The sequence below is a fragment of the Centropristis striata genome, chromosome 1, assembly GCF_030273125.1.
Source record: "Centropristis striata isolate RG_2023a ecotype Rhode Island chromosome 1, C.striata_1.0, whole genome shotgun sequence".
Classification (NCBI taxonomy): domain Eukaryota; kingdom Metazoa; phylum Chordata; class Actinopteri; order Perciformes; family Serranidae; genus Centropristis; species Centropristis striata.
Genome location: NC_081517.1, coordinates 12,514,743 through 12,535,944, shown reverse-complemented (window position 1 = coordinate 12,535,944; position 21,202 = coordinate 12,514,743). Strand labels below are relative to the sequence as shown.

At 39.8% G+C, this 21,202-nt stretch overlaps 1 protein-coding gene and 1 long non-coding RNA gene across 6 annotated transcripts in view; both read left to right on the top strand.

The window, feature by feature from the left end:
* Positions 1-20,606, top strand: part of LOC131970006 (uncharacterized) — a 51,385-nt gene extending 30,779 nt beyond the window's left edge. The window contains exon 2 of the long non-coding RNA XR_009394152.1: positions 18,677-20,606. This is a non-coding gene — a long non-coding RNA (uncharacterized LOC131970006). The remainder of the gene's footprint in view (positions 1-18,676) is intronic.
* kif16ba (kinesin family member 16Ba) overlaps positions 1-20,606 on the top strand; it is a 32,762-nt gene extending 12,156 nt beyond the window's left edge. Inside the window, exons 13-28 of one of the 5 annotated variants that reach the window (XM_059331195.1) lie at positions 549-668; positions 1,058-1,109; positions 1,919-2,056; positions 2,138-2,220; positions 3,108-3,196; positions 4,135-4,167; positions 4,484-4,537; positions 4,869-6,203; positions 7,231-7,380; positions 8,297-8,405; positions 9,743-9,790; positions 10,109-10,156; positions 15,011-15,133; positions 16,670-16,759; positions 17,248-17,331; positions 17,419-20,606. In XM_059331195.1, the coding sequence (XP_059187178.1) occupies positions 549-668; positions 1,058-1,109; positions 1,919-2,056; positions 2,138-2,220; positions 3,108-3,196; positions 4,135-4,167; positions 4,484-4,537; positions 4,869-6,203; positions 7,231-7,380; positions 8,297-8,405; positions 9,743-9,790; positions 10,109-10,156; positions 15,011-15,133; positions 16,670-16,759; positions 17,248-17,331; positions 17,419-17,577 (2,715 nt within the window). In that variant the 3' untranslated portion in view covers positions 17,578-20,606. Of the gene's footprint in view, positions 1-548; positions 669-1,057; positions 1,110-1,918; positions 2,057-2,137; positions 2,221-3,107; positions 3,197-4,134; positions 4,168-4,483; positions 4,538-4,868; positions 6,204-7,230; positions 7,381-8,296; positions 8,406-9,742; positions 9,791-10,108; positions 10,157-10,989; positions 14,983-15,010; positions 15,134-16,669; positions 16,760-17,247; positions 17,332-17,418 lie in introns of those variants that run through there. The other 4 variants (XM_059331203.1, XM_059331173.1, XM_059331181.1 and 1 more) reach the window with 4 other exon arrangements.
* Positions 20,607-21,202: the final 596 nt, after the last annotated feature.

The following is a 21,202-nucleotide window of genomic DNA, read 5'->3' as shown; positions in this document are numbered from 1 at the left end:
AAACGTTTGGAAGTAAAAATAAAGATGTGATTTAAGAATTATTTTTTGTGTGCAAATCCAAAACTTTCGCTTGCTCGGAAAATTTTCTGATTTAAAAGCAAAACAGAAGCAGCTCCATCAGAGTTCCCGACAACCTGTGTTAGTTGCTCCATTTGGCTTTTTAATTGTGTTTTTTATTTGTCACTTTAAAAAGTGTTTTCTTCTTGGTGTACAAGTTTGATTTTTTTTTGGTAACTGTAAATGTGGTCGTATTTGCGTCCACAAAGTCTCAAAACAAAGTTCCTTTTTGGTCATTTTACATCTTTTAATGAGGTAATTTTATGCCTCTCTGATAGTTTTACGTCTTTGTTTCCCCGTCTTTCTGTGTCTTTTTTGATACTTTTATATCTTTTTTTGGTTATTTTACGTCTTTTTTTTCCATCCGCTGTTTTAAATACAGAAGCTCTTTTCATCTATAACCCATATTTTACATTTTTCTGACTGTTGACTTTTGCCGACGTGTTTGTTTATTCCTGGTGTTTATTGTGAGGAGCTGCTTGTTTGTGCAGGAGGAGACTCTGGCTCTGAGGAAGGAGGGGATCGGCGTGGTGCTGGACTCGGAGCTGCCGCACCTCATCGGCATCGACGACGACCTGCTCAGCACCGGCATCATCCTGTACCACTTAAAGGTCAGAGGTCATCTCAAACACTGAGCCTCAATCATCTTTATATATATATATATATATATATATATATATATATATATATATACACACACACACACACACACACACAATGTTTGACTTTAAGTGCTGTTCGCCTGCTGAATTCTATCTCCGCTTATATCAGGATGGAAAATGTTTAAAGTTTTCAGCCTTCATCAGGACATTTTAAAAGCAATTGAAAGGAAATATTTCCATTTAATGTGGAGCGGAGATAAAGATTGAAAGCTGGAAATGTCTCGTAATCATAAATTTCACATCAGAAATAATCTCTGAAGTTAAGCGTCCTGTAGAGAGGAGTGACTTTCTGTTTGTGTGTGACTTATTATTATTATTTATTTTTTTCTTCCCTGCAGGAGGGACGGACGTACGTGGGCAGAGAGGACGCGTCCACAGAGCAGGACATCAGTGAGTTTGTCTTTTGAGCCTGTATTAATTAATTTTAACAAGCTACAGGAGAAGAGACACAGATCACAGCAAGGGAAAGCTTTATTGTAATTAAATTTTATTTCAAACTTTTGTTTTAATTTTATTTTAAGCTTTTATTTTTATTTAATTTTAAGCTTTTATTTTTATTTAATTTTAAGTACTTGTTTTATTTTAATTTTCAACTTTTATTTTAATTTAACTTTAAGCTTTTATTTTTATTTAACTTTAAGCTTTTATTTTAATTCAGTTTTAAGCTTTTATTTAAATTAAATTTTAAGCTTCTACTTTAATTTAATTTTAAACTTTTGTCTTAATTTAATTTTAAGCTTTTATTATAATCCAAATTTAAGCCTTAAATTAAATTTTAAGATGTTATTTTGATTTAATTTTAAGATTTAATTTAATTTTAATTTTAAGCTTTTATCATAATACATTTTTTTCTGGATATGCATCACACATTAAAAATATCATTTGGGTTAAAGAGCTTCTACATAACCATGACAGAAACATAAAACATGATTTTGGTAATTACTAATGCTGTTAATTTAGGACAGCTGTGGCGCAAACTACCAGTCTAATAACTTTGTTAAACACTGTATATATATAATACTTGTGTATCAGTAGTCAACATATACATTAAAAAGATCCTTTTCCTTTCCCCAAAAGATGTTTGATCTCTGACGGAGAAACTCGTGTTATAAAACAAACTTCTGAACTTCCTTAACTCTGCAGCTCTGTAGCTGATTATTTAATGAGCTGTCTCTGCTGTGTGTTTCTTGCTCCTGCAGTCCTGCACGGTCTGGACCTGGAGAGTGAACACTGCATGTTCGAGAACCAGAACGGGAAAGTGACTCTGGTGCCGCTCAACCGAGCTCAGTGCTCCGTCAACGGAGTCCAGGTGGTGGAGCCGTCGCAGCTCAACCAAGGTGAGAATCCTCCCGGATCCTCCAGGTGAAACAAGACTCTGCTCTGTACGGGGTTTCACTCTCTGCTCTTTGTTTCATCAGGTGCTGTGATTCTGCTCGGCAGGACCAACATGTTTCGCTTCAACCACCCGAAGGAGGCGGCCAAGCTGAGGGAGAAACGGAAGGTGAGACTTCTTCGTCTAACGGGGTCTTTTAGAGCGTCAGAGGCTGGCTGCACAAAGATTCTTCAGTTTCTAGTTAAATATGAGTTTCTCCTTTAGACGGTATATGAATAATGGACGTAGTCGCGGTGACGTCTCCTGTTAGTTTGTGGACGTTTGACGCATCTTTGTTAGTTGAAACCAGCAGAGAGCATATCTGGACTGTGGAGCAGCGAGGACAGGTGTGTCTAAACATAACGCTGAGACTAAACGTACGTTACTTTGTCATTTTTGTCTTTTGTTGCTCTTTTATGATTTTTTGGTCATTTTGTGTCTTTTTTTTAAATTTTGTGTCTTTTTTGTAGTATTTTTTTGTAATTTTGTGTCTTTAGTTGCCCTTTTATTACTTTTTGTCACTTTGTCTTTTTTTTGTAATTTACAGTCTTTTTTGCTCTTATTACTTTTTTGGTCAATTTGTGTCTTTTTTTAAATTTTGTGTCTTTTTTGTAGTATTTTTTGTAATTTTGTGTCTTTAGTTGCTCTTTTATGACTTTTTGTCATCTTTTTTGTAATTTACAGTCTTCTTTGCTCTTATATTACTTTTTTTGGTAATTTTGTGTCTATTTGTGTCAGTTTTCCAGTATTTCTTTGTCTTTTAGCGTAGAAAGTGAGCAGCGACTCCTTGGAGTATTTTAGTCCGACCGAACGCTAAACAAGACGTTTTTAAATTAACAAAATGTTAAAATAAGACGCAGATGATCACACCAAACAGACGCGTACCCGATGTCGTCCGACTGTCCCCGGCGCCTGACAGTCGGGCCGGTGCGTTCCTGGCTTTAGGGTGCTTTGTGCTGCCGGCCCCTGAGACTGTGATGTGTCAACCCTCTGACCTTTGACCTTTCCCCCCCCAGAGTGGCCTGCTCTCTACGTTCAGCCTCTCCATGACGGATCTGTCCAAGTCCTGTGAAAACCTGTCCACCGTGATGCTCTACAACCCCGGGTGAGTGTTTAACACACAACCGTCAGCTGCATGTGACTATCGGCTCAGATCCTGCAGCACATCTCCCCTCTGCATCCAAACCCTCAGATCCTCTACTGTCAGAGCTCTGGTCCACTTAATCTGCATTCATACAGCACTGACTAAAGACTCAGTACTTTAGCTAAGATTTAGAATTAGAATTACAAACATGTCCCACTTTTAGTTTCTTTTAAAAAGAATGAGTTCTTATAAAATATAGTTTGACTTTTTGTCCTTTTAAATCTCTCTGTGTCCTTGTTTCACAGCAACATATAAAATCTCTATACATCTATAAGTCCTGCAGCTCTGTGGAATCAGCACAATCAGAACAACTCAAACATGTCTTTGTGCAGAATTTTTTATTTTGTGGGTTATTTTTATATTTTCACATAATTTTTGGGGTAATTTTGTGACTTTTTGGTAATTTTGTGAAGAAAAGTGGTTTTACATCATTCAGGACACTTGTGGGCACTTGGAGAAGTGTTAATATATAAATTCTATTTATTACAACTTTTCAAAAATAGTTTATCTGAGAAATTCAATTTTTTTTTCTGATTTATGTCAATCTAGCTGTGTTATTCTGCACAAAGACATGTTTGAGTGTTTCTGATTGTGCTGATTCCACAGAGCTGCAGGACTTGTAGATTTATAGAGATTCTTTTTAGTTTGCAGTGAAACACAAGGACACAGAGAGTTAGAATGTAAAAAGAAACTGTTGTGAAATTTCTTGTAAATATTGAAGGTCTCCTCTGATCTTTGCTGCCCCCTTCAGCCCAAAATGTTTCCTCTCATTTGATGAAATGTTTCTTGAAGTTTTTCACTTTGGTTGGTTGTCCGCTTTGTATAAGCCGTTTCCTGTCATGTGAACACACTCTCTGTGTGTCGGTGAATTAACTGTATGAACCGTGTCCTGTTGACAGTCTCTTCACTGAGAAGGGCCCCGTCTTCCTCAGGTAGACTCAGCCGCCCACTTCCTGTCTAACTGTCCCGTTTTGTGGCACATAGACGTGCTGACTCGTCCAGTCTCTCAACCTGAACCCTCATTGTCTCTTGTTGTTTTATTATCATTATTATTGTTTTGCACTCCACCTTGCTGCTTCTGTCTAGAGAATGTGTCGTTGCTTTTCTCACATCGCCTGGCATTTTATTTTCAGTCATCGTGTGTGTCCACTTATTGCACTTTTAGTAGTTGTTGTTGTTGTGTTGAGTGTTTACATGTGTTTTTTGGATGAAGCCATAGAGAGCTGAGGGAAGTTTTTGTGTTTACAGGCTGGAGTTTGAGAGACAGCAGCGAGAGGAGCTGGAGAAACTGGAGCTGAAAAGGTAAAAGAGAGAGAGATCGGACTAGAACCCATTTTCTTTCAGATATCTTGAGCTCAAGGGACCCCTTTGGGGACTAACATCATCACACATGAAAAACACTGGGCTCATTGAATCCACAAGAGTCTCAGCTTTCCAGTCAAACCCGATTTATGCAGCTCACAGACTGGGGACCCCAGTACAAAATAATGCATGAGAAAAACTGTGTGGTTTTTGCCTTAAACTGCATTTTATTATCAATAATGGCTGACAGACGTTGAGGTTGCGAAAGGTAAAAGAAGCATTAATTTCTCTGTAAAAATTGGCCCCTATTTATGTTTTCTTGCTGCTGTAGGAGGCTGATCAAGGAGATGGAGGCAAAGCACCAGAGTGAGAAGGCAGAGCTGGAGCGCCTGCAGCAGGAGGTGGAGAGTCAGCGTAAGGAGTCTGAGGAGGTGCAGCAGCGGATCCTCCACCAGGAGGAGAACCTGCGCCGCCGCAGCCAGGACATCGAGAGCCGCCTGCGAGACTTCCTGGCCGAGAAGGAGCGCTTTGAGAAGGAGAGACGCTCCGAGATCCATGAGGAGGATCAGAAAGAGCAGCGGGAGGGCGAGGAGGAGCAGGACGAGGAGCAGCAGCGGCAGCAGGAGGCCGCAGAGCAGACTGAGATCTACCGTGAGCTGGAGAGGCTGAAGAGGGAGCGCGAGGAGCAGAAGGTCCGCCTGGAGACCGAGCGGCGGCGGCTGGAGGAGCAGGAGCGGGAGCAGCTGAGCCTGGTGGGGAGGCTGGAGGAGCAGCTGAGGGAGAAGCACGAGGCGGCGGCCGCCCTGCTGACCCGCGAGGACACCCGGCGCCTGGAGGAGGAGCGCAGAGGCCTGGCAGAGATCAGAGAGGCGCTCCTCCGTGCCAAAGAGACTGCAGAGCGGCCAGATGTGGAGGACGCCAGCGAGGAGGCGAGATCCGCCCAGGCGCGGTACACGGCCTTCAAGGAGGCGCAGGTGAAGGAGCTGGGCCAGCTGGAGGAGGAGCTCCGACAGCAGCGGGAGCGCCTGGAGAAGGAGGTCGCCGCCGAGCGCAGCACGCTGCTGCACCTCGCACACGGCCTCAAAGAACGACACCAGCAGCTGAAGGAGACGCAGGAGAAGGGGGCGCAGGACGCCACGGCCGTCTGCCAGGAGGAGCAGCTGGTCAGACAGGCGGAGCAGAGGCTGCAGTTCAAGGAGCGTCAGCTGGCGAGCGTGGCCGACGGCCTCCTCCCCGCGCTGGCCGAAGAGAAGCAGCGGGCCGCGGAGCTGCTGGAGCGCAGCGGAGGAGGCAGCAACGGGAACTGCGACAGCCCGCCAGGCCTCGACAACACGCTGTTCCAGGTGGAGAAGGAGCTGGAGGACAAGGAGGAGAAGCTGAACCTGCACTGGCACAGCGCCCAGCAGCTGCAGCAGCTCCAGGAGACCTACGAGTTCACGGCCAACGTGGCGCGGCAGGAGGAGAAGGTGAGGAGGAAGGAGAAAGAGATCCTGGAGTCGAAGGAGAAGCAGCAGAGGGAGGCCATGGAGCAGGCGGTGGCCCGGCTGGAGAGGAGGCACTCAGCCCTGAGGCGCAGCGTCTCCCTGGAGCCCGACGCCGACGAGCAGAGACACAAGAGCTCGATGCTGAGGAACCCGAGGAGCGGGGTGGACCTGGACCAGCAGAGGTCAGAGCCTGCACACATCATTCAGGATAATTTAATGAATCTGCATGATTGATATCCATGTATTAACAGATCTTGACAAGCTATTAGAGGCCATAATAAACTCTGCAAATTATTATTATTATTATTTATTTTTTTTGTAGTGCATTTTCAATACTTTTTTGCCATTTTAATGTATTTGATAGAAATAAAATTTTAAATAACATTTGTTTTATTAAGTTAAATTTTTTTTTTTTTTAATAAAATAAATATAACACAAAAAAAACAAGAATCCTCAAAATGATGAAATTATTAAATATTGAAATACAAACTTAAATTAAAATTGATCTCAGGAACAAGTTTAAATTCTCACCTTTTATGTATTTCTACTTAACCCTCCTGTTATGTTCGTTTCTCAAGAACAACATAATGTTTAATTATCAAGGTGTCAGAAACCAAAAAATCTCAATAAACATTGTTTATATTTCATTAATAACTCCATTACTAACCATGTCAATCGATATTTAGTGCGATGGTGTTCTTTCCCCCTCACAGATAATGGTTTAATGAGGATAATTCACTAGTTTTTCATAAAAAATGCATGTTAAAACTTTTTTATGTACATTGGAAAGACGTACATATAAAATACAATGGTTTTGCATGACACTGAATTTTTTAAACATTTATTTTGCTTTTTTAATTTTTTTCTTTTATGGAGTGATGTTGGTAAATTAACATGAATCACCTCAGTATCTATGTAATATAAACATGCAAATATATTATATGAACAATATTAATTTTATATGTTGATTACACTAATAAAACCAAGCAGAAGAAGTTTCACCCCGAAAAAAACACCTTTAACTATATATTTTTTTTAGATTTTTAAACTTTGAAATGGGTCAATTTGACCCACAACATAACAGGAGGGTTAATCAAATGAGTAACTGAGACCAACAGTCAACTTAATTCATTTTTTCAACATTGCGTTAGTAACGAAAAAGAGACTGTAGATGGAAACAGAGCTCACAGTGTTGTTGTTTCTCTGCAGAGTGGAGCGAGAGATCCAGAAGTTGAGGCAGCGGATCAGTGAAGGAGAAGACAGCAACAGGACTCACTCCATCAGTAACGACGACAAGACGAGCTCTCCGGTCAGCCACATCCAGAGTCTGAACACGCTGCTGCCGCTGTCCGATGACCGGTACCACGACACTCACTTTACTGTTTTTATCCCACAAATATTTAACCCTCTGAACCCCAACGAGCTGTTTCAGGGTGTTTTTTGCTCTTTTTACATTTTCCTCTCTGTGTCCTTGTGTTTCACTGCAATAAATAGAATATCTCTAAATGTATAAGTCCTGCAGCTCTAATCAGCACAATCATGGCTAGAAGTGGGAAGAACTCAAACATATCTTTATGCAGAATAACACAGGATGACAGAAATCAGAAAAAAGTTGAATTTATCAGATTTTTTTTTTAATATAAAATCAAATTTATATAAAAACACTTTTCCAAGTGTCACAAATGTTGTAAAAAAAAAGGACAACATTACCAAAAAGTCTGAAAAATAACCAAATATATATATAAAAATATATATTTTTAAAAGGTATAAAAACCAAAAACCAGTTTTCTCCACATATTGTACATATTGAAGTATTGTCATGTTCCCAGCCTCTCCAGTCCTCTCCTCTCTGCTCTGTGTAAACAGCCTCTCCTGTCCTCTCCTCTCTGCTCTGTGTAAACAGCCTCTCCTGTCCTCTCCTCTCTGCTCTGTTTAGAATTTAATGTTTTTAACAGGATCTGGTTAGTGGCTTTATTTTAAATGACACATAGAAAAATAACAACGAGATTCTGACAGAAATATCAACATTATAACACAAGTTTTGGGCAATTTTTATAACGTAAGCACTCATAACTGGTGATCTGTTCAAGGACAATTGGAAAATTCTAGTTTTTTAGTGTCTTTTTATGATAAACGCTGAATTTTTGGCATTCTTTTAAAGAAAACCTACGTTTCAATCCCACAGGAGGGTTCGGAAGGTTCAGAGGGTTAACTTTTTATACTATTTTACTTTCATGTGCTTACACTGTTTCTAACGTTGATTCTTCATCACCAGAATAAACGCGTACATTGAAGAGGAAGTCCAGCGACGGTTACGGAAGATGAATCTTCTCAACGGCAGCAGCAGCAACATGGATCTGTCTCTGTCCTGTGAATCTCTCAGGGTAAGAACTTTATTTAGTTCAGGCTTTAAAAACCAACCAAAACCACTCAGTGTTTATTTCTTTGTTTCTATTGTTCACAACTTACAGAAACCCTTCTAAAGACATTTTATTTATGTTGTTGGTCATTGGTGCATTTAATATATGCTTATTTTTATATAAACGCCTGTTTTCCACATGCTGTAAATAGAAGTCCTGTCTAATCTTCAATCTTTGTTGTTTTTAGCTATTAGTTTAATTATAAGGACGAGGCAAAAAAAAATTGATTCTGACACAGAGGTTCACACTTTAAGTACATCCAGACCTTTAATGAGGAAAAAGCAACATTAGAAACAACACAAGACACCAAATGTTGGATGGAAAACATTCATTATTCCACACATAATCAGTAGCCGTGTTTTCATTAAAGTCAAATTGAATTTTGAAGCGACATTTTGAAATGATTAATTAAAGAAAATGTGAATTGCCATCAAAAAACAAACCTGCAGTGACAAACTTTAACCAGCAGGTGGCAGTGTGATGTGTGGCTGTAGGCTAATCTGTCAGTAAACAGGAGGAAAAGAACAGAAAACAACAACAAAAAGAGAGAAAATGGAGAGAAGTCTTCAGGAATTAGATTCAACTGCTCATTGTTCTTTCATGCCAGAGGATGCCAGCTGATCAGTCATGTGATTAAATGTTAAGAACTTATTCACAAAAAGTCTCCATCTCCTGTTTAGAGCATTAACCGTTATTAGAAAAAGACAAAAACACCTCGAGAGAGTATAAACTTTTATGAGCATTTTCAAAAGGTTTTGTCATATTTTGATGTTTCCAACAAGTTTTTTTTCATGAGAATTTTCAAAATGCACAATAGAAATTTGTTGATGGAAACACGACTCGTGACAACTTTTCGACGGTCTTGAACGGATCATTGGTGATGAAAGTTTCCATTATAAAAAGTGTCCAAAAGGAAGCTTAAAATGTTGGTATTTCTCTCAGAGTCACTTTATTCTACATGTGTAATTTAAAACGTGTCCAAAAATGTGTGTTTGCACAAACCAGATCCTGTTAAAAACATAAAATTCTCTTATAGAAGTGTGGTAAATGGCTGGTCCTCTCACCAGGTGAGGTAAATAAAGGATCTGCTGCTATTGGAAATTTTTAGAGCAGCTGATTTCTCTTTGCTCAGTGCTCACTGTTGCCTCCAGTCTTTATATGTCTTATCTGTGGCTTTATTTCCACTCTGAATGTTCATGTTTTGCTCTTAAACTCAAGAGTGAACAGAGAAATCCAGTAGTTCAGTGAGTCGAAGCGTCTTTCTGTGTGTAGAACTGATATTTAGCTCTTTAACCCTGCAGGAGGAGGAGGAAGCTAGTGACTGTAGCTCTGTTAGATTAACAGATGAGGTAAGACCAGGATCCACCTGCTCTGTGTGAGACCTTCCCTGCTCTCTAATCTGCATGATTCCCCAAAAACGGTTATGGATTGACTAAGTCACAGATCTATCAATCAGTTTGGCTAGCTGCTCTTTTAATTGGTTTCCTTCCCACCTGGTTTTTAATTTATTCTGGTTTTGTTTAATTATTCCCTTTCTCCTTTCATCATCTACAGTATTGGGTTAATAATAAAAACATCCTGCTTGTTATTTTGCAAATTAAAGCATTCTGTGTATATTCAATATTTAATAATACTGAAGAGTTGATGTATAGTTTCATTCTTTTCAGGATGATGAAAAGCTGCAAAACATTAATCCAAGGAGGCTTAAATATGAGGTAAGACCAGGATGTTATTTTGTTTTCAGCAATTTTATAATCAACAATTACATCCAGCTATACATTTTTAAAGTGGTGAGGCTCTCATTTTTTTCATTTTAATAAATGTGTTTTTACTGTTATGCATGGTAAAATCTAAACATGATTCCTCATATAATTTTAAAAATTAAATTAAACATTTTAAAGGGAGTTTTGAATGGGTTTCCATTTAAATATACAGGGTTGTCAAACAGGAATGCAAGTGATTGGAATTAAAGAAAACAAAACCACTTTGAAAAGGCACATTTTGTGGCTCATGTCAATCCTGAAAAATGTTCAACTCTGAATGTTTCACTTGGGTTCTGAGGAACCAAGAAAAGGAAGCCCATTCTCCTTTTTTTATGGTAACAAACTGATGCATGGACATTAGACTAACATACAACAAAAAAATGCCAATTTTCAGCTGACAGTCAAACTTTTCAAACAACCTGGAATCAAACATCGGTAAAACAGTATTTGCAGATGTCCTTTTCAGTCAAATAGTATAAACTACAAACTTCAAAAACATTAAAATTTCAAAGGTTACACTCATAAGAACTATTTGCAAATGCTGCTTTACCTGTGTTTGAATTAAACAATAAAGAAGCTGAGCATTTTTTTTGTACACTTGTCATCCTAATTTGCATGCCAAACTTCTTTTCCACCAATTTGAATCACTTACGACTCACCTGTGCACCTGGTGATGGAGGAACTGTAATTCTCATTGGGGGTGAATTATGGACTTCAGCTTAATTCAAAGAGCCTTCACGTCCTTCTTGGCGATGTAGTCATGGACTCCCCCCTTGTGCACACAGAGAGACAGCGGGTTGTGGTCTAGCTTCCTACCTGCCCTGAAGCTCGAGGCTAACTCCCCTCCTCACATCCAGGAAAACAAGTCGGGGGAACCAGAGAAAGACCTCTCAAAGCCTCACAGAGAAGAAAAACTAGAATCCTCAGCTGAAGTATTCATTGACAAAGAGCAAGTGTCAAAAACTTGTGAAGATTGTGACAAAAACAAATGGTGGCAGGGAGCAGTGAATATCCCTCTCAGAGGAGTGGGCCGAACTGTTTGTGAACTTGATCATGGAGATATTGGACAACACAAGGTCTGTGTGGCCTCTGGGACAAACAGATTTGATGAAAATGAGAATATCACTTATAAAAAAAGAAAAGATTTCCCCGGTTATGTTCCTGATGAGGATAAAGATGTTGAAAAGTGTGACCCTAGGAAGGTACAATGTGAAGAACTTTCCAATGATCAGTTGTCAAAGTTGCAGAACTCTGTCAATGGCGGCATTAATTGCAAGCAAGGGGCAAAGGAATCAGTTCATGCTCAAATAAAACAAGAGACAAACACAGAAACTGAGAAAACGTGGACCAACAGGAGCAAGTTTTTTGGGTATTTTACTGGAAAGCTCTCCGAAGCGTACAAAGACGCCGGTAGAAGGCTACAAGGCACACGGGACATCATTCAAAATGTAGGAATGGGTGAAATGAAGGATGTGCTCACTCAGTATGTGACCATGGTGTCCAAAGAGCTGCCACTGATCAATCAAATGCAGCCTAAACCAGAGCCACAACCTTGCAACCCTACGGAAAACAAAGTCCGCGTGGTTGATCTGTCGAGAGATTGCACCCCAAGTCTTCCTCAGAGTTGTGGCATCTCTACAATCCCAGGCGTCTCGGGATGGCCCGAAGGCTCCGTGTCGTCTCTCAAAAACACATGTCCTGAAGTGTTTTATCAGAATCTGGTCCAGCTGCCACCAGCTTTGTCTCAGTTACAATCACTTTCTTCTCAGGAGATGCAAGACACGTTGGAATCTCTGTCTCCTCGAGTGAAAGTCAACAAGCCTTTGAGTGTCTTCTGGCTCAAAACTGCCAACAGGAAGCAGCCGATACCAAAGCCTGGGTGCTTGCTTTTGTCAGGGAAGGACATTACGGTGCTGTCAAGTGAAGCAAAGTCAGATGGCACCTTAGCTGTTTGTCACCACTTTAAGCTCATGGAAATCAAGGAGATCCAGGTTAGCTTGGCAGGGCAACACGTTCGCCTAATCGGCTGCACCGAAGACACCCTCTTGGTAGTCTTTACCCACAGCAAAGAGCTCACTCAGGAGTTCTGCAAGGCCTTACTGAAGGTCCTTTCTTCTGAAAAGTTCTCTAAAGGGGCTGAAGATCACCCCTTACTCTCCGATGACCTCATGGCCCTGTCTCTGGATTGGACGTCCAGAGTTCCTGATATCATGCTGGACAACGGCCTTCACGTCACCTCCAGGTTCAAGCGGGTCCTGGCAGACTTGCTCTACGTCATCCATGGCAACATGGATGGTCCTGGCAAACCTTCTCTGGCACACATTTGTTCTCTGCTCTACACCAGCGTTGAGGTCAAGAACTCTACCCGCAATCACCAGAATGGCATTTGTCAGTTCCTCCTAACAGACACTCATGTGGCTCTTCTCCGGGAGGACGGCGTCTTTCACCCGGCACCGCGGGGTTCCAGCCTGGTCCCTGCCAAACCCCAGTTTCAGGGACTTGAACTCCGCAAGCGTTCAGACATCAGATGCCTACTTGTGAAGCAGAACGACAACTGCCTGGTGGTCGATATCACATTTACAACTCACAAATCACAAACTCGAGAGAAGAGGGTGGAGTGTAGGCGAGGCTCGGCTGATGTGGCGTCCATCTCTGGTTCCAGAAATCAGTGCGATTCCTGGAAGTTGTCTTTTGGTTGCACCTCAGAAGCAGTAATCGTGATTAATCATTTGTGTATCTGAGTTCCACAGCTAAAGGCAGTTTCACCTGGAGTCATTTAGCAATGCAACATACTTTAGGGTTGGCATATCATGATGCCGATGATATCGTCTGTACAATCGTCATCCACAACTGCACATCTGATCATAAAGCCAACAGCAGGAGGTACCTATGTCCACCAGGACGAATACGAGACTCTATCATCTTATTAATTGTGACCTTCTTGTTTCCAGAAAGTAGTTTGTTCCATGAACTGTTAAAAAAAAAAAAAAAAAAAAAGAGAGATCGTAAAGTTAAAATTATTTTGAAGGAATTGTCTTTGGATTTGTTCGAACTTGAACAGCCCAAGTGTGCACCTTCAGTTGCACTTGCAAAACCAATTAATTAATCAGAATTGGTTCTTTTTTAGCATGCCATGATGCAGCCACAAACCTGCGTAAAGGCTAATACATACTCTGCAAGAACAGAGGATTTGAATTCGATGTGTGCTGCAGTGGGAGGGCCCTATGAGGAGTTCTGCAGTGGAGTTTCTTGTGAAGTATGAAATGTCCTGGCCAGAAATAACTCTGTTCTTGTTCTTGCCACCTTGAGAACAAAATCAAATTTCTCTGTTCTTGTAGAGTATGTAAAGGGCTTAAGTGCCCATAGATGCTCGGGTTGGGCTGATGGACAATGCCATCATCCATCGCCGACCAGCTTTGTGTTTAAAAAGTCCTGCATCTACACCTACACCTGAGCGTGTGTCTGTGTTGGCATTTATTAAGTGCTTAAAAAGTAACAATTCTGATTAATTTAATGGTGCACAGACTGATTTCATAAGTGCAGCTGAAGGTGCACACTCTGTTGTCACATCAACGGATCTAAAGTAGAAGATAGTTAATTAAAATGTTAAAGAACGCACTTATTTTTACAATCTATCTACCAGTGAACTACTTTCTGGTGAAATAATTAATATGATTGATGTTGATGAGTTTCAATGGTGGATATTAAAGCCCCTGTAGTGGGGTTTGTGCCCGGACGATTTGATCAGTTTGGATGACAATATTATTGTCCAACCCAACCCTGTTAGATGCTCCTTTGGTGGATAAAATGGGATGCAGTGCCCTCCCAGGAAACAAGAAGAAGTATTCTCTGGGGTGGCCTTAAAACTGAAAAACATGATAGTACTCTAGGTTGCCCCACATGCTGAAAAGCTTTCTGCAAGCCGGTGCCGCCCTTTTTATTTTTATTCACCCCTCAGACAACCAGAGTCCTCCACTGAACCTGCTGCTGGTGTTGATGAGGGGTGAGGATTTAAAAAATGACAACGTTGTGCTCAGTCATCGGCCCAACCCCTGAGTCCAAAATAAAGAGAGAATTAAAACATAAATACATTATTGGTCACCTTCATTCAGGAACATTTATCGAGACAATAAAATAATTCAGTGATTTGAAAAAAGTTGAAAATCAGACACATCTAAAGGTACTTTTAGAATATTTTTAAAAACATTTTATGAACTTCTCAGTCTGTTCACATGTAAATTGTGTGATTTGGCCACTTTGCCACAAAATCCCAAAGATTGTCCACTGAAATGAGAAAGCACTGTTGATGTGTGTTAACTGTCATTTCTGTAGTTTATATGTTGTCACAATGAAGGAAAGAAGAGAGAGTTACATTTGTTTTGGCTTTGTTTAGTCATGTTGATGGCTCTTTATGATTCTTGTTTGATTTTTTAAAAATCTTGGTTCAAAGGGAAAATGTTAATGTCACACAAAATTTTGCAGCTGCACTTTAAGAAAAAAATGATTGAAAATATGAGGATTTATTATGACGTGAAGTGATTTCAGATTAAATAAGATTAGTGTAATATGTGCCTTTAAAAAATGTACAATGAGAACATGTTAATTTTGTGAGAACTGTAATAAAGATTCTATGATTGTTTTTGTCTGATTATATTTGTCCATCACACTAAATTATTCTCAAATCAAGTTCATGAAATTGTTTCAGGACAAGTACTGTAATTTTTCCTGAGTCGACCCTTTACTCTCCACCTCCTTTCTTCTTCTCCTCCTCCTCTGTTTCCTGTCTCCTGGTGACTTCCTCTGCAGCACCTGGTCTCTCGTCCTCTCGGTTCGAGCTCCGACGGCCTTCAGGATCCCGTTAAAATTAGCATTCCTCGTTACGTTCTCCGCGGGCAGGGGAAGGACGAGCACTTTGAGTTCGAGGTGAAGGTGAGTTCATCATCATCATCATCGTCAGTCTTTTTCTTTCCGTCCAAACATGCTGTGTTTTTTTTCTTATCTCCTATTTTTTAAGGCCATTTTTGGGCTATAGAATATGTTAAACATCATCAGCTGTCATTCTATTCAGACTCGTCTTCTGTTCGTTTTCTCTTCCGCCTGCAAATTCACAGAGACCGTTGATAAACTGAACTTATAAGTGCCGCTTATTATTTAAAAGTCATGCTGTGAAGTAAAAGTACTACATTCAAAGTCTTTCTAGAGTAAAAGTACAAAAGTATTTGCACCAAAGTACTGTAAATACCTGTATAAAAAAACAGAGCAGTAACCAACCATAATTAGTTTTACAGATAATTTCTTTAAAAGTACAGATAGTATACAGTCAATATCTGTAAAGAAAAAAAGAAATTTTAAAACATGATTAAAAAAAAATTAAAAAGAAAAAAGAATTGATAAACAGTAATTTAAAAAAAATACTTTAGGAAAAGAAAAAGGAAAAGAAAAAATAATTATAAAACAATAAAAAAATAGAAGGAAAAAAATCAGAAATGTGAAAAAACAAACAGTAAAGTCTAAAAAGAATGTTTTAAAAAAACAACAACAAAAACAAAGATTAAAAAAGAAAAAAAACAGCTTAAAGAAAATCCGGAATTTTTTTTCTTCAAAAATCAGTATCAACAAACAAAACAGTAAAAAGTCTATTAAAAAAAGAAATAAAAAATGAATATATATATATATATATATATACATTTAGTCATTTAGCAGACGCTTTTATCCAAAGCGACTTACAGGAAGAGTAAAAAGCAAACAATCAAGGTATAGTGCAATAAGAGCTATTAGTGCTAGTGACAATTCTTTGAGGAGTAGACTTATCATGTGGTCTAGGAGAGAAGATGCTCTCTGAAGAGCTGGGTCTTCAGGAGTTTTTTAAAAGTGTATATATATATATATATATATATATATATATATATATATATATATAAATCCCTCTGGGATGGAGTGGGGTAGAAATAAAGAAAGAAAAGTACAAAAAAATATATTGAAGTACTTTATTTGAGTAAATGTACTTAGTAACTTTCCACCACTGCTGAGTGGCCATTTTATTAGGTACACTTTTACATTTTACATTACATTTTCTTTTGTATTTTTAGGTGAAGCAGTCAACAGGTTCCTTTAGAAATAATTTATTATCTTTTTCTCTATAAAGTGGTTTCATTTCTACAACTGAAATAGTATCCAAACTAATTTAATTAATTATAACTTAAACAGAGAAATCAATAAAGAACTTTAAATCACATTAGAACATCAGTAAACCACACTTTAACACATCATAATGTTATGTTTAATACCACTGTACAAAGGAAACATAACTGGGATTATTAAATAAAAGTGAGTGATGCACATCTGGGCTGACATATATTCTGAGGTCATGTGATCGTGTCGCTTCAGTTGCTTTCAGTGTGAACGCTTCAGGAGTCGTTGCAGGTTGAGTGTTCTGACCTCCAACATGTTTCTGTCTCTGATCAGATCACTGTGATGGAAGAGACATGGACCGTGTTCAGACGTTACAGTCGCTTCCGGGAAATGCACAAGAGCCTCAAATTAAAGTATCCGGAGGTGAGACGGGTTCATCCTCTCTGACTACTGTTTAAACTTTAACCCTTTGAACCCCAACGAGCCCTTTCAGGACGTTTTCTGCTTCAATTTACTCACTGTGTCCCCATTTTTCATTATATTTTATATAATGCAATGAAAAGTTTATTAAATTAGGGAGAACTCAAATATTTTGCACAGTATAACATCAATATAATACCATTAATCATTAAAAAAAAGAATACAAATGCAATTTGAATTTCTTTGGCGCATTCATTTTTGTAAAAAAATTATTAAAGTAACTAATATTTTTTCTTTTTTTTTTATATATTCTAAAAGTTTTTTCCACATATCGTACATATTGAAGTATTGTCATGTTTTCGGCCTCTCCTCCCTGCTCTGTGTAAACAGCCTCTCTTAGTCCTATTTTCTAAATTATTATTATTTACTTTTCTTCAGAAATTATGCTTTTTTTGTTGCCCGTGTCGCTGAAGTTTGTGTGTCTGTTCCAGCTGGCGGCTCTCGAGTTTCCTCCCAAGAAACTGTTTGGAAACCGCGATGAGCGGATGGTCGCCGAGCGCCGGAATCACTTGGAGGTCAGACATGTTTTACTCACCGTGTGCTCTGAGAAAGATAAATGAGTTGTGGGCGTGTGAGGTGACTCTGCGGCTGTTTCTCTGCAGCGTTACCTGAGGAACTTGTTCCGGGTGATGCTGTCGTCCTCGGGCTCTCCTCTGCGAGCCGACGCAGACGCCTTCCACCTCACCAAACACGCCATCTGTGAGTTCTCCCCGTTCTTCAAGAAGGGCATCTTCGAGTACAGCAGCCACGGCACCGGCTGACCGCGCTGCAAACTCCCCAAACCAAAAGGGAAAATAAAAAAAACTGCTTGGTGCCTTTGCTCCCGGGGCCCTCTGCTCGGCTGCAGGAGGTCAGAGAAGAAGGTCAGTTTTTCCTCTCCAGCCTCCTGAAGGTCTGAAACCCGCCAGGCCACGATCAGCTCCGAGGCCACGTGGAAACTTTCTGGTAACGTAGGAAAAATTCAGCGCTCTGTTTTAAAGAGTTTCTACGTTACAGCAATAAACAGCGATATTAAGTATATTTACAGGATATTTATTAATATAACCCCATCATGTGACATGTGCTGTGCAACTCTAAAAGTAGAACAAAACATTAACGCTGCCGGGGTCGGGGGTTCGATTCCCCGTGAAGCTCTGCGGCTGAACTAAACGAACCTGAGTAATGCTGAGTTCACACTACCTGACTGTAAAGCTCGCCACTGTTCACACGCTGCAACATGAGTGTTTGTGATGAGGAGCGGGTCGACCACAGGGACGGCTCGAGCTTACCACAAAGAAAATATGGTCATGGAAAAAATTATTAGACCGCCCACATTTTTAATGGTTTTCTTGATAATAACCAAAATCATTATCAAGAAACCCATGCAAAATGTCTAGATATCAGCTCTAAAATTAACAACAAAAATAGCTGATAAGAGTTTATCATTATATTTGTCAAAACAAATGTACCTTTAGTTGTACCAGGCATTAAAATGAACAAGAAAATGAACAAAACAAGGGTGGTCTAATAATTTTTTCCATGGCGTATTTCTTTCTATTCTTGGTTGGAGGAACTGGAACAAAACAGAATTTCACTCAAAAAAGTATTTCCGATTCGGATTCTAAAACAGCTAGCCTGGGTGTACCCAGACTGCCTTGCGTGCTTGATTTCATTTCGAACTGCGAAAGGGTCTGGAAACCAGAGAGCTTTCTTAGCCCTGTTTTAGGGATCCAATCACAGAGCGGGGAGGGACGGAGAGACGATTACGCGTACTACCCGGCAGACGGAAGCTTGTAGTTTTCTCTCGGATCCAACATGGCTGCAGCAGACGCGAAACTCTCTTTAGCTGTAGATGGTGTTTTAAATAGTTTAGAGCGAAAGTTGAAAGGCAAAAGGTCTCTCGGCGGCTCTGCTGTCCCCCGGCTCGTAGCGAGATCACCGGCGTTACAGTAGCGGGGCTATTAGCCGTACACACAACAACATACAGTTTAAACGCTGTATGTTGTTGTGGAGCAGAAAGTTTAGAAAAGACGTATTGATAAATGTCTACGTGTAATTCAGTTAAAATACCCCGCACTGTGTCTCCATGCTGCAGCTCCAGATATTTCAGCATACTGGCTGTCTGTAACATGTCGGCGATGCATCAGCAGGTGGCGTCTTTGAACGGCTCACACACGGTGCTCTCCCTCCGAGCCAACAGCAGATTTGAGCCGTGACTCTTGTTGCCGAGCTCCAAAAACCTTCAGCGAGGAGAAAGCGAGAGCTGAAGTCGTGTCGTGTGATCCAGCCACAACTTGAGTTCAGTTTATTCTGCAGGTTTCATCCACTGCTGAAACATTTAGCTGATTAAAGGGGATCTGTTCTTCTTTTCTTTCATAAATATATCGTTACAATGTCGGATTTTCAAATTAAAGGTGGCAAAAAGTTTCAAATAAAGTTTAGTGGAGAGTATGAACCTGATAAAAAGCACAACAGGTCCTCTTTAATGAAACAGGGCAAGATAAATGCACATTCATCAGTTTCTGCTTTGTAAATGTGCCGTTTTTCATCATGAACAGAAAACCTTCAGACTGTTAGATAAAACATGTGAAGACATTACCTCTGGGAAATGATGTCGGGCATTTTTTCACTCATTGCTAACATTTTATAGACTAAACAATCCATTTTATAGAGACAGAAACAAGGAAACAATAATGGTAGTAATCATTAATTGCTGTTTAATTACATGGACATGGATCTGTTCGAGGCATTAACAGTTTGAATCATGTTAAACTCTTGCGAGTGACGAACTTTCTAAAGCTAGAGTCCAAATATAGTCTTGTTGTCAGACTGTTGTTGTTTGTAGAAACAGACACTAAAACTGCTGAAACCGGCCGCATGATGCTGTTTTTAGAGGCAGGTGCACATGTGAACATTGTTATTATTCGTCCTGATCTTATCGACCGCTAAGAACTTCTGAATGTGGTTCAGTGGAAAAGTTGGAGGGTTAAATACACACTACAGGTGAAAACATGAAACTTCCCCACTTTGATTAAGACAATTCTCTTTTGTATTATAAGTTGCTTCAGCTCCAAAAAAAAATCTATTTCAATATTCAAATGAGGCATTGTCTTAAGTATGTTGAGAATAGAAATCTGAACACATTATATCAGATGAAAGCAGGAGTGGACGCAGCGTTCATGGAATAATCCCAAAGATTGTTACCGTGCCAACAAATTCCCAAATTTGTCTTATTTCTTCTAATTTAGTTTTTTCTCGCCACATTTTGACCTGAGAGCATTTTGGGGGATTTTGGAGGCTTCATCCGCAAAGTTTGGAAGGAGTTTTCAGGCTCTTCTGTGCTTCAATGTTTCATTTTATTAATTTATTGCAGGGATTGTTGCTTTTTAAACAACTGCATCAGAATTCAAATTAAATTCTGTGGAAGTTTGTTTACATTTTTTAGGAGGAGAAGAGTGTCGTTTGCTTTTTCTGTATTCTCACAAAATTCAAAAACCTCTGTGAACGATCAGAGTCTAGCACGTTTTCCTCAAGTACGCAGAGAAAAGTAACAATTTCAGAGGGAATATTTTGTCCTCAACGATAATTATTTCCGAGCTGATTTTTTATTTCCGTTTTCCATTGAGCGACTGGATCCTGAAGTCTTCCGCTGTGTGCGAACATGATCAGCTGACCGCTTCTTTCATAAGCCATACTGTATGTACATAGAGTGTAAATGTTGATGTTCATAGTTTTTCTATATGATTTACTTGTATGCAATGTAAACTATTGACATTGAATGTCAGTAAAGGGAATGTACCACAAACACTCACGCTGTGTCGACTGTGCTTTTTTTTTCCAGGTGAACTGCTCTGTGGCAGTGTGATTCGTCACTGAAGGCTAATTCATCAGTTAACAGAAGAAGACAAGCTTAAACAGCTGATCAATCGTGATTAAATGTTCAGAACTTATTCACTAAAAGTTTCCATCTCCTGTTTAGAGCATTAACTATGGTGTTCCCATCAAGCTTTTCTCATGAGAATCTTCAAAATGTGCCGAGAAGTGAATGATGGAAACATGAATACTGCTGCTGTCTTTTCTCCATTTTCTCTCCGATCAGCAACCTCTGTCAGGCAGAGTGCTTTTTAAAACGCCTAAAGCAGGCAGCAGTGAGACAGGAAGTGTCTTCAGCCTGCAGTCTGTCAAACCTCCAGCAGGGGGCGCCATCGTCCGGTCCTATCTATCTCAGCACAAACTGAGACGACTTCTCACCTCATTTATTAGTTCAGAAAAACTTCTGGGGGCAACATTCTGGTCTCAATCTCTAGTTTCAAGTCTTCTTCAAGACAATCTGAAATGACTGTGTAAATAATGGTCCCATTCAGAAGGAAACAGATGATGAAGCATGGTGTGATTTGATTGACAGGT